The 12,257-nt window shown below is 37.0% G+C and overlaps 3 protein-coding genes and 1 long non-coding RNA gene across 12 annotated transcripts; 2 read left to right on the top strand and 2 right to left on the bottom strand.

Annotated features, from left to right (window-relative positions):
* The first annotated feature begins 523 nt into the window (after positions 1–523).
* On the top strand, positions 524–2,846 carry LOC111493285 (nascent polypeptide-associated complex subunit beta-like). 2 transcript variants are annotated; one of them, XM_023142935.1, is made up of 6 exons: positions 524–631; positions 1,188–1,255; positions 1,677–1,825; positions 1,919–1,975; positions 2,393–2,431; positions 2,526–2,846. In XM_023142935.1, exons 2-6 carry the CDS (start codon positions 1,188–1,190, stop codon positions 2,690–2,692), a joined length of 480 nt encoding a protein of 159 aa, XP_022998703.1. In that variant the 5' UTR covers positions 524–631; the 3' UTR covers positions 2,693–2,846. The 2 variants fall into 2 exon arrangements, with proteins under 2 accessions (XP_022998703.1, XP_022998704.1); XM_023142936.1 differs by lacking the exon at positions 524–631 and adding an exon at positions 679–844.
* A 331-nt stretch (positions 2,847–3,177) lies between these two features.
* Positions 3,178–4,455, bottom strand: LOC111493284 (xyloglucan endotransglucosylase/hydrolase protein 9-like). The gene is made up of 4 exons (XM_023142934.1): positions 4,274–4,455; positions 4,092–4,192; positions 3,814–4,007; positions 3,178–3,598 (listed from the first exon to the last, which is right to left on the bottom strand). Exons 1-4 carry the CDS (start codon positions 4,446–4,448, stop codon positions 3,205–3,207), a joined length of 864 nt encoding a protein of 287 aa, XP_022998702.1. The 5' UTR covers positions 4,449–4,455; the 3' UTR covers positions 3,178–3,204.
* Positions 4,456–5,333: 878 nt separating this feature from the next.
* On the top strand, positions 5,334–8,125 carry LOC111493287. 5 transcript variants are annotated; one of them, XR_002719982.1, is made up of 6 exons: positions 5,334–5,780; positions 6,078–6,142; positions 6,468–6,575; positions 6,733–6,848; positions 7,200–7,290; positions 8,035–8,125. It is a non-coding gene; the product is annotated as an uncharacterized LOC111493287 (long non-coding RNA). The 5 variants fall into 5 exon arrangements; XR_002719980.1 differs by lacking the exon at positions 6,468–6,575; XR_002719981.1 differs by lacking the exon at positions 6,468–6,575 and having other exon boundaries at positions 7,200–7,301.
* On the bottom strand, positions 8,116–12,137 carry LOC111493281 (kinase-interacting family protein-like). Of its 4 annotated transcripts, none has more exons than XM_023142930.1 (3): positions 11,932–12,137; positions 10,534–10,715; positions 8,116–9,226 (listed from the first exon to the last, which is right to left on the bottom strand). In XM_023142930.1, the coding sequence occupies exons 2-3, from the start codon at positions 10,673–10,675 to the stop codon at positions 8,247–8,249; spliced, it is 1,122 nt and encodes a 373-aa protein (XP_022998698.1). In that variant the 5' UTR covers positions 10,676–10,715; positions 11,932–12,137; the 3' UTR covers positions 8,116–8,246. The 4 variants fall into 4 exon arrangements, with proteins under 4 accessions (XP_022998698.1, XP_022998697.1, XP_022998699.1 ...); XM_023142929.1 differs by having other exon boundaries at positions 11,945–12,136; XM_023142931.1 differs by lacking the exon at positions 11,932–12,137 and adding an exon at positions 9,798–9,913 and having other exon boundaries at positions 10,534–10,645.
* Positions 12,138–12,257: the final 120 nt, after the last annotated feature.

Here is a 12,257-nt window from a genome sequence, read left to right as displayed (position 1 = left end):
TCGACACGTTCGGGATTTGGCTTGACAAGGGTAAAAACCAATTAAGATAAATGTGAACGATTTTAGTTGTTTAGCAAGTTATCGAAAATCTTTCTATTGTCTGACCAAAACTTTAAAATTTCAATTCCATCTTTCTATACTTTTATCAGATAATTTATATTAAACAAAATAATTTTCAGTTTAAATCCCATAAATTCTTAAACAATGAATTTATAATAAAATAGATGTTAAATATAAAAAATAATTGAAATAATATACCTATTTTGGTCATTTGCATTAAGCATTTTGGGCCAATATATTTGAGCTGGGCCCAAATTTATTCGAGGCGGATCTAACTCGTTATATGTGAGCCCATAAAGCCCATAAGAATATCTTTTATTTGTTTAATTTGGAAGACGCGTTAGGTGTTTTTTGGGACCAATTAGAATCGGACACGTTCGTAGTTGAGATCATATTTGGACCGTCGGATGGAGATGTGTTTTTGGTTTCGATGGATCGGGTCGTAGCTTTAGCAACCTCTTATTATATGGAGCGAAAGGGCTAAACAGTCTGTTAGCGCCGTTCGGGGAGTCTGTGTTCCTTCCGCGAGCCCCTCAGTCTTATCCCCCAACTCCAAAACCCTAGCTCGAAGGTAATTCCCTCCCTCCTCTTCGCTCTTCACCTCTCTGTTTCATCTTTATTCTCTTCTCCTCCTTGCTTCTTAGATTCTATTGTCGGGGACTTTTTCAATCTTTACCCATGCTTGGGCTTCCAAGCTGTGACGAAGTTTTGTAGATTCATTCATCTCGGTTTCTCTTTCTTCTTGCACGCTGCGGTTTTCCAATCTTGTTTGTTCTGCATTTAGGTCCCATTTTTTATTCGAGTGTTTTTGTAGTTGTTCGTATCCCGTTCTTTTCTATAATTTGTAAGCCTTTTGGAACTTTACGGCATTTTGATTGCTGTCTTTGTTTTGGTTATATTTATATGATTGAGGGCTGGGTCATTACTCAGTATTGTTATAGAGTTTTATGATGATTCAGTCTCAGTTAGGTTGTTTTGTTGTTACATTCTCTTTTCTGATTCATATTTTTATTGTAACTGATAGTGTTCTGAAAAATATCGTTTTGATTGGGGATCTGCTCGTGCTCGTATCTTTGGTATTTTTTTTACTTTTATTTTTAATTTAACTTTGTTTTAATGTCATGCAGATGGATCAGGAGAGACTTAGGAAGATTGCCAGTGCTGTCCGCACTGGTGGAAAGGGTACAATGAGAAGGTAATTCTGTAATTTTATTGCAATTTTCATCTTGTCTGTTCTATTGCTGCAACGATTTCAGCCTGTAAGGTGATGATATTGAAGCTTGGATTACAGACCTTCATTTTAGAGGACAATGAGCTACCTGAAATTTGATAACCTTAGACCTTATCAGTCTGGCCTGACCAATTTTGAAGTTTTAAATATTTACACCTCTTCTATAAGGTTATGCAATAGCGAATACTGATGACACCAACTTGGTTACCTTGCACTTGATAAGTTATTTCTTGTCGTTAATTTCCCATTGTCTTGTATTTGTCATAAAATATCTAGTTTTAACTTTCGTAAACTTGTAATTTCTAAAATGAAATTCATTTTAAGATGTTCTCGTTTTATTCCATCAGTTGAATTTTTATTTTCAATCACATTCTCTTGATAATAGAAAGAAGAAGGCAGTTCACAAGACCACCACAACTGATGATAAAAGGCTTCAGAGCACCCTAAAGAGAATTGGTGTGAATGCCATTCCTGCTATTGAGGAGGTCAACATTTTCAAGGACGATGTTGTTATCCAATTTGTCAACCCTAAGGGTAAATTCTTATACAATTTTTGTATTTCATCCTTGTTGTGCTACATTCTTGGATGACTCGTAACGCTACTTGTTAATTTTTTTTCTCGTCCAGTTCAAGCATCTATTGCTGCAAACACCTGGGTTGTTAGTGGTTCTCCTCAAATAAAGAGTACGTATCTCTGTTAAACCATGTTGTAAATCTAGTATGGTGAGGATTGTTTTCTTTTCAGTCCTTTGGAGGCATCTTTAGGAGTAGTATTAGTTCTTCAAAAGAAAGATTTTTTGGGCAATAGGATCATGGCTGCAGGGAAATAATGTTCTTGGGCCTTGTTGGATCTAATCAGTTTTAAATTGAATTTGATTAGTTTTCATATTATCTATTTCGTTTCTTTAGTAGCTCTACCTAATTGAACCTCCCATCTTCTTACCAATCTTTTATATTTGTCTTACTGTTAGAGAGCATCTGGTTTGGAAATTAGATCTCGTTGTCCATTGCACTGAGATTAATTTCGTCCATCATGCATATGGTGATGTTCATGGGAGAAGTGTTTTCTGATCTAACAATGTATGCATTTTGCAATTACAGAATTGCAGGACATCTTGCCTGGCATCATCAATCAATTGGGTAATTCATCTCTTGAGTTTTTTGCCCTATGGTTAGATTTCAATTGGTTTAGTGAACTTCAATAATGTTTTTTTTTTTTCCCAATTATCCTCAGGGCCAGACAACTTGGACAACTTGAGAAAATTGGCTGAGCAGTTTAAACAGCATGCACCTGGAGCAGGTGCTGATGCAAAGAATGCACAAGAGGAGGATGACGATGTTCCAGAACTTGTTGATGGGGAGACTTTTGAAGCTCCTGCAGAAGAAAATCGGGCATCCTAGAGGAGTGATCCTTTCGAATGAGTGTTTTATGCCGTTTTATACTTCTAGAATTGCTTCAGACGAGTTTTTATGATTTCGATAATTCTTAATCTTATCATAATTTAACTTGTTCTCTATATTATGATGAGGAACGGTACTTTCTGTGTTTGTTTCATGCCTGCCAAACTCTTAAATCTTCCAATGATCCTTCTAATCCGCAGTATACACAAAGTTGCAGCGCTAGCTATCTGCAGAGATTTTTGCAATCCATCATTCTACTTGGATGTTTATGACGTTCCATTAGAACAATTCATGGGCATTTGCTTCCTAAAATTACCACTGAGTATCGAAATTTGGTTTAACTTTGTGGTTACTTAGACAGAGGTATGAATTTGTTCTCCCATGTTCGTTTGTGTACCTTAGATTGCCTAGGAACAAATTCAAAAGTGTTCTTATGTATGGTTGTAGAGGCCTCAGAAATGGAACTAGTTGCATTTTGTGACATTTTTGAAAAGGGTACACGAAATGATATGTCAGGTACATTCCCTGGGTAATTCCGTGAACCTCACAGAATCTTTACAATAATCGTATACCAAATGCCTTGCACGAACCCACTTCAGTTGGTGTGCTTTGTGCCTGGTTAGCCCTCTTAACGAAGGCTTGTCCCACCAGAATTGCCTTGGCATCCCACACTTGGCCTCTGCATCCTCCTCCGGCTCCAATTCGCAAGCTTTAATGTCAAAAGATCGAAATGTAGCCACAAATGGCGCGTTGCTCCAATTGGTTTTAACTCTTCCTCCTTGTGTTGCCCAGTCACCCGCATTCCATATGGAACCTCTAAAGCCCATGGCTTGGTTTCTGGGGTATGCCACACCGCTTTCTCCTTTGGTCTCAAACACTCTTATGGGAATATTGTCAACTAGAAACCTATGAATGCAAACTTATTAATACTTTTACAAGTGGGAGATTCCATTCCACATCCATTAAACTAGAGCACGGTTGCTTCGTTGCTAGTTTTGTAAAGGTTAGTTTAAAAATAAAATTAGAATGTTAATGTTAGACGAAAACCAAGTGATCATGGAATAACATAACAAAAAAATTTATGGGTGTCATGAATGATCAGAGTGAGATATGAAACTTACACTATAGAGTGGCGATTCCAGAAGAGGGAATAAGTATGAAAATCAGTAGTGGGGTCAAACCAAAGAGTGTGCCTTTGCTCTCTGTTCCCGGTGCCATTAGCATACACATTGGTTTGAACTAGATATGGTTGTCCCGACAAATTTCCTAGAAACTCAAAATCTAGCTCATCGTGGTTCGGCCCCTCTGATGCCATCTGTAATTTTACACACATAAGTTAGTTCTCACTTCATCTTTGTAAACTGGTTTGGAGTTTAGATACCAAGTGCGTGTGCATTACGTAGAAGGCTGTCACTGTCCCTGAAGAGTCGCCTTCCACTAGTTTGATTTGGACACTGGCTTTTCCGAATAGATACTTCTTCTTAGATTCAAACCCACACCCTGAAACAAACAAGTAAACATAACAAACTAGAAATTGACAGATTTTGAGAGATTTTGAACGCATGGTGTGTTTGTTTATACCAGAAACAGAGTCGAGTGTTAAGTTGACGTGATCTTGTTGAATGAGGATATGATCGGGCGACCAATTTGATTGGAACAAGTCATCAAAGTCGGTGCAAGAGACAGACCAAACGAGCAATATGAGCAAACAGTGGAGTAAGCGCATTGGTTTAGAATGCAAAAGCCACCTCGCCATACTCTGATAGTGTGGAATCAAAGTTGTTAAGCCAAGGAGGAGATTTATAGGCAAAATATGGATGGAGGAGTTGATTGAAAAGTGCAATGGGGGGAAGGTGAGGTAAGTGGGACGGCTGCTGCAAACACGTCAGGCATCACTCAGGAGCGGCGCTGAGTATCAAGTTATACATACAAACGGTATCAATCAGCTTTCTTATTCCACTTTCACCCCACCACACCCACACCACTTCTTCCTACTTCTACCATCACACTCACACCACTTCTCTATACTTCTACCATCTTTTTCACCTAATTTTTCACATCTCAATCATTTCTTTATTACTTGACACTCAATGTGAACAAATCGTGGTTGAGAATGGACACGAAAATTGACTCAATATGTCTAAAACGATGGTCCATTCGTAGAAAGTCGTGAAAATGCAAGGATAATACAAATATAAAAATAAATTTATTAAAATTTTCTATTAATACAAATAAAAAATATATATTTATTACAATTTATAATAAAGGAAAAGAATATATATACACTTTTTTATATGTAAAAAAGTGGGGATGGGCCTGGTGATGAATTAGGCGAGAATGGCGTGAAAAATACCATTTTCGTCCTCGATCTCATTTATCTATATGTCAAAGATATTTAATATTAAATGATAATTTATCCTATATATTATATTTAATATTTTATTATAAGTAAATATCTAAATATTTGTTTTTTTTACCGATTTCCATTTATTACTATTTTCATATCTTATAATTTATTTTATGGAAAATAGAGAATTTAGAAGGAGTGAATTTCTATGATGTGTCGTAGAATAAATATTAATTCATCAAATTTAAATTTTGATTTTAAAAAAATAAAAATAGGGAGGAGCCACGTAAGGGGGGAATGAACGCGACTCTATATCCTCTGCTTTCCTCGCGCTCCTCTACGATTTCTTCCAAATCATACCCTTCCAATTCATTCTCACAACCAGGAGATTCGGATCTGCACCAATCGCATTTGCCGCCGTCAAGGTTCCTTTCAGACACTCCGAACTCTCATCGGCGTCGCACCTTCCTCCATTACCGTTAATTCTTGTGGTTGTTTACGAAACTGCGGCGCTGGCCCTAACGTTGGCCATAAAGCAGTTGTCTGGTGGAGGCTGTGATTCTATCGGTGTGTGTAAGAGTTTGAAGGCTCTTGCTCTGTGGTAGAGAGATGAAAGTGAATTGGAGGTTGGGAATTTCTCTCAGGCCGAGCCACTTTTCCTGTAGTTAAAATTGTTCCGCCTTTTACCGAGTGGCAATGTTGATAACCACGTCTCCATTCTGCTTTTCTTTCTGCAATTCGGTATGAAAATCTTGTTCACCATCATTATATATGATGCTATGCTTCAATTTATATGCCCCGTCTTATACTAAATTTGGTTGCCATGGTTGAATTTGTGCCAATAAGCGCTGAAAATTATAGCTCAATCAATTTTAAGTCGCCTAAGTTCTTTCGAAACGCTATATGTTGTTGATAATTTGTCCTGTATCTCTCTAGTTTACGGATATCTCTGCACTTGAAATTTCTTGTTCCTCGACTTCACTGAAGCAGCTGCATTCAGAAAATTTAGCTGCACAGAACTTCTTTGAAAAATTTCAGGTCTATCATGAGATTCGCACAGGGGAACCATTCTGGTGACCTTAAAGGTGCAAATGAAGCTCTAGGTGAGAAGTATTTTGGTTAATCATCATGTGCATTACATTCCATCTCAAAAGATAGACGTTAGTTTTGAGAAAATAACTAGGCTGCCACACTAAAATGAGTCTGGATTGTGAATTTAGTTATTATCGAAGGAGAAAAATGTAGAGCTCAGGTTGTGATACATCAATTTATGGACAAGATTTACGATATACAGAATTCCAATTTCTTCCATTTCAAATGATTTTAAGATCTGTGTAGTGCCAAGCTCTAGAAGTCAAGAGCAAGAGAAAATTCAGAGGATAACAGGAAAACTTTAGACATGACCATCAATTATAATTGTAAATTCAGGGATCAACTTCTTTGTGATGCATGAACCTTTATGCCAAGGACCTCCTGGATGTAAGGGGAAAAAAGTTAAAGTTCTAAAGACCGATGATTCTAAACTGTAATTTAGGGGTCTTTCGAACCTTCATTCAGCTAATAGAACATGCAACTTTGTTGATCATCACTATTTTTTGTCCTTTAATTGAGAAGATGTGAGAAAAGGGATTCGAACTCTAGTGTACACTATTGTATAGTTCCGAAGATGTGTTCCCTAATTTTCATTTTGCAGGCTTACATTCGTAAAGGTGACAGCATTCTTAACTATGGAGCATTTTGATTCAGCTGTGATGCATATTCAACAGCTTTAAAATTTGATCCTTCAATTCGTCTTCAAAATCATTCAAGGTATTGATTCACTTATCTTGATAGGAGAAGAATATGGGCAATTTCATTACTGGGACAAAAGAGACCACTTAAAATTACTCCGGTTACAAGTCAATCGATAGCCTGTAAAACTTAACTGTCTGAAAATAGTCTCCCAAACAAGACTATTTGTTTTATGACTTTTTTGAAACTGACCTCGAACGGAGCGCAGTTTCTGAAGTGTCTGCCATCAGAATTTCTCACTGATCCTTTTCAATTATTCCCTTTCGAGTTCATCATTTTACAAAATGTGATTGAAGTCGGATTTTGTTAAGGGCTGCTAGAGTGCCTGTTTAATGTTATTCTCATATTTGCACATCATTTTTTCTATAGGTAATTTCAGGAGAGACAATGTGCCGTGCATATGCAACAAATTCTGAGAAAAAAAATGATGACACAGTTCGAGATTCAGCCGTGCCTTCAGGTTGTTTCCAGGTTTCAAATTCCCGTCTCATATCGTCTTTCAAACCTTACTTTGGTTAAATGCCTAGAAATTTAATTCAATTTCGAAGTTTCTTTGAAATCTGAATGGGAATTTGTATAATTCTACATGAGAATGATTTTGATCCCAAGAAAAATAAGCAGCTAAGTACATCAGATTGTAAATGTCTAAAAGAAATCAGAATTTCGTGAAGAAAAAGAACTACTAAACATAATTCAGTAATTTTTTTCCCAATGGATAATGCAGTGTTCTTGTGCCTAACTTCCTACCCATATACCCCGCCACGACAATCTTCGTGCTTCAAAAAGTTAAATTAGAAGTATGATTGTGACAAAAATAATCTTGAGATTAATAATTGATAGTCTTTGAACATTGAAAGTAAGTTTCTAAATTTCGATTCTCTCTCTAATCGATATTTGACAAATTCAACAATTTTTTAGATTATCAGTTTTGTGCCTAATAAAACCTTTTTTTTTTTTTTTTTTTTTGTTTAATAGGCTTGTAAAATTTAAAGAACATCGAATACGTCAAAGATCTAATTAGAACATCAAACAATTTGTACACCTTCCATTACTTGCCTTGATAATATTTGCTCTTTCATCAGACTAATGTCATTGAAATCTTCCCTTGCATTATTTGCCATTGGGATTGAACATTTTCCTAGATAGTACTGTAAACCAAAAGCATAAACCGTTGTTAATTAACTTGCTGCTTTTCATTGTTTAGGGATTCCATGTTCATTATCTTACTGTCTTCCTCAAATTAGACCACCACAGCAAAAAGCAGATAAAAGTTGGCGTCAGAAGGTGATGGAACTTAAAACTATTTCATACTACTGCTTTCTAGTACTAACATTTAGTGTCCAATGCCACAGTACCAACAAAAAACTTCCACTAAGTTATTTATAAGGGATTGGGGATTGGCCATCTTAGGAATTATTACATAGGATTGGTGCTATGACCACATAAAAACATGTCCATGCTCTTCACCTTAGCCCACCACCTGTAAGTCTTCCTCCCGCTGTTACTTTTTCTGTCACTGCCGCTGTTGTTGATGACACCAGAATGATGCCTCTTCGATTTAAGTTTTCTAATCTGAAAGCACGCCTCCAAGGTTACCTCATTCCCATTGTGTTCTTTGTTCTTACTGATACTCTCTACCATTGTTTTATCTATCTTCGCAAGCTTCTCATAGTACTCTCTATTCTTTTTCTCCAGCCCATAAATCTGTCCCTGTAGATCTTCTATTTTCTGGTTGAGTAGGTAAGCTCTATGATCATCCCGCAGCTTCAGCATACATCGTGCCATCTCACTCGCCTTCTGTTTCATGAACACAGACTCCGCTACCAACCCTTTGTTTTCTTCCATCAAGGAAGCCACCCTATATCCCAATCTTGCATTTTCATTCAGTAATATGAGCCTTTCAGACTCCAAAACCTCAAGCAAACTCTTTTGAAGCTCGATCTTCGTGGAAGAATCACCACATTGCTTTTCCAGGATGCTTACCTCATTTATAAGAATGTCATACTCCACATTCTTGATGACAATCTCCGCAACAAAGGCATCATTGTATACCATAGGATAGTTTTTAGCTGGTATTATAACGGATACTTGCTGGTAGGAGAGAGAGCTCTCTGCATCGGACTCGATTTGACTGATCCCTGAATCTTCGACTCCATCGAAAGAGTCGAGGGTTGAAGTAACAGAAGAGTGCCTGTTGTGATGATGGTTGTGACGTTTGGCAATGGTTTGAATGTAGCGATCGGATAAGGTGGTGTAAGCAGTGTACAGTTCTTGAAGAAGCGCCAGCAGTTGAGGGCGTTTGTTGTAGTAAAATTCTGCACGTTCGGCAAAACTGTCTCCTGCGTCGTTCTCTCCAGCATTTTTCATAGCAAGTAAATTGATCTTCTGCTCCATATCTGCCCATAGCACAACACGAGCAAGACAACTTACAAGCTATATCATGTAATTGGATCTTCTAACCACGATTGTTGGACCTAAGTTAAACTCATTTGATAATCATTTGTTATTTGATTTTTAATTTTGGTATTTGAAAATTGTGCCTATTTTGTCCTTGTTTTTAATGATAGTTTACATATTTCTTAAAAGAAATAATTATAATTTTTCACCAAAACAAACAATAAAACACAAGGACCTGCATCAATTATCACCTATATAGAATTGAGAATAAAAGAAAAATCCAAGACGAGACATATAGAATAAGGAATGAAAATATTATAAACCAATTCAAATCTTGAAATATGCAACGGAAATCTATAAACTATTGATGTGGCATTCATCTTTAGAAAATGAACAAATGATTTTGGCATAATTATATTAAAAGGTATTACAGGGCAACTGGGCTTAATTTTGTTCTGAATTTCCAAATCATTTCATTTAAAAGCTTAAAAATGGTGTGTCAATAAGGCTTAAGGGAACATAAAAGGACATAGGAGCAAATAATCATCAGGATAGCAATTGAATACTCACTTGAAATTTTGAATTCCTGTCAAATTGTGGGGCAGAAAGGCAATGGTTCCCCGCCCTAGACGGTTCTTTTGGCATTACATTGTTATAAAGGAGAATGACCCATCCAACAACAATCTCTATCATATATCCCCAAAATTCAATTCCATCAAATTATTTTGAATGAAACTTTAAACTTTCAATTCATTCCAAACAATCAGAATCCCTAGAAGAAAAAAAAAAGACTAAACTGGCTGATGGGGCAAGAAAACAGGCTGTAGGTTCACATACTTCAAAGTCCTCACGGGTTTGCATCAATCAGGCAAATGATAAGATGCTGTTTATAGGAAAGTTGTTGAGGACTGCTCATGGCTCAGGGATGAAAGAACACAAAGGAATAAAGGTGGTTTCACATGGACTATAGACATGGGGGCTTCGCTTTTCACAGTTTCAAATTTCAAAAACAAAGTGAGAATAAAACATTATGAGGACGAAAATTCAAGACTCCCAGACTTTAATTACTCCAACCACCTACCACTCCTACTGTAATAAATTGTGTACATGGCTACAAAATAAGTCAGTAGGTAACAGTGAGTAGGCAAGTCTTTTCCCTAGCCTAGACTTGGGCTTTCTCCACCACCACCCCCACTTCCCTGGTCTTCAGTATAGACTCTCAAAGAGCTAAAACCTAAGATAGATACATGGGGTTTGAAAAAAATTAGTGAAAAGAGCCATTTTTCAAGCTAACAGTCAATGATACCTGCGAGAGAGGACGATAACAATGAAGGGGATTTGGGGCCGAGTGTTATACTGTTTCTGTTGCTGCTCAAACTCTCACAAGATGGAGATGAAGGTGTCCGCTTGGTCCAAACATCTTCTTCCTCCGGGGCCACCATTTCCATCTCGCTCAAAGTGCATCCAACCACAGTGACACTAGCGTAGCTGACAACACGGTTTGTACTATTCCCGGTTAATCAGCCGACAGAAATATGTGCAAAACCACTACTTTAAAACGACCGACAGAAAAGCAATATATTTTATCGCATACCCATCAGCCAATATTAACCTAAAATACAGGACAAGGATGAGCAACGCATGATTTAAGCATTACAGGGTATACACATGCATCTTTAATGAACACTTCAAAACTACAATTTAAAACTATCTTTCAACTCTTTCATGGGGATTTATTTTAGATAAATTGTTGAACAAAGATCAATATTTATGTCGTGATTTTATTGAATGTCAGTAGTAATGATGTAAGTTCCAATTATAAAGGCATGGCCCGTAAGGTAATTGGGGCAGGCAAGTTGGCAAAGCACAAAACCCAATAAAATCCAACGCCATAAATGCAGCAGGCCGTACAAAAACCTAACCTGTGTTTAGAATAGAAAAGGAATAAACAGTCTAGTATGGGCAAGAGCAACAGGAAGTTGAAAAGTAATTCATCGTGTTCTCTTTAAAAAATTGGCGCAGATCTCGAAAAAATTTCAGCGTAGAGATAAACAAGTGCAAATCACATCACTAAGTCTGTCTCAACATTCATGGTTCCGGAAGCTGCAAAACCGTATTACTCAAATCCCCAGGTTATTCTTATAATGCTTCCAAATTTTCTTGACTTCGATCTTTTTCATAGGCACTGGATCACTACAAACAAATCTGAAAATCCTTTGATGCAAAATTAGACCTAGGGGCAAAACGTTTAAATTACATTCCGACGATTTGGTACCTGCTGCGATTCAATTCAAGTGTTGAATCAAATGATAAGAGTAGCTTCGTTCGGTTGTTTGGTAGAGCAATAATTTGGAAGTAATGAAAACAGATAGAGAGAGAGAGAGGAGGTTCCGATTTTAAGAACCGCCATCCTCGTTTTCCGGTGGTAATTGCAGAACACAAAACGCTAGTGGACTACAACTAAACAGAACGTGCATAGATTCCAAATTGCATTACCAGGAATCAAAGGAAAAAAAAAAAATCACAAAACGAAAACCGTCTACAGCTGAAGACAATGTTGATACTCTTCTTCATAGAAACGCAACCAAACAGGATTGAAATCAGCGAGAAGCAAACAGATTAAGAGAGTAACGTAACCGAGAAACAAATGCAAAGAGTAGCAGACGATTCACAAGAAAATGAAGTAGATCAGTAGAGAAGATACCGTGGAAACTCACCTGAACCGACGCCGTTCGTGTATCCGGCCAAAATAAGCGGAGAGATGGCGATTCCGGCGAGATTTGGAGGGTGAGGGTTTTGATTCAAACGGCTAAAGAGAAGGAGAGAGAGATTGAAGGGATGAGGCTATTTCCGTTTGAAAAACACTCCAAAGTTCACATAATAAAAGCAGAAATCTTTTTCCCAATGCTTTCTTCTACTTTATCGACATTTTCCCACAACGGATGGATTTTAAATCGTTTTTTGAATTTGATTTTTAAATAACTCAGATTTTTTTTTTTTTTTTTAAGGTTTAAAATTTATTATTTTATA

This window comes from Cucurbita maxima, unplaced genomic scaffold, assembly GCF_002738345.1.
Source record: "Cucurbita maxima cultivar Rimu unplaced genomic scaffold, Cmax_1.0 Cma_Scf00018, whole genome shotgun sequence".
NCBI lineage: Eukaryota > Viridiplantae > Streptophyta > Magnoliopsida > Cucurbitales > Cucurbitaceae > Cucurbita > Cucurbita maxima.
Note: the sequence above shows the minus strand (reverse complement) of the source record. Positions and strands in the feature narration are given on the sequence as shown.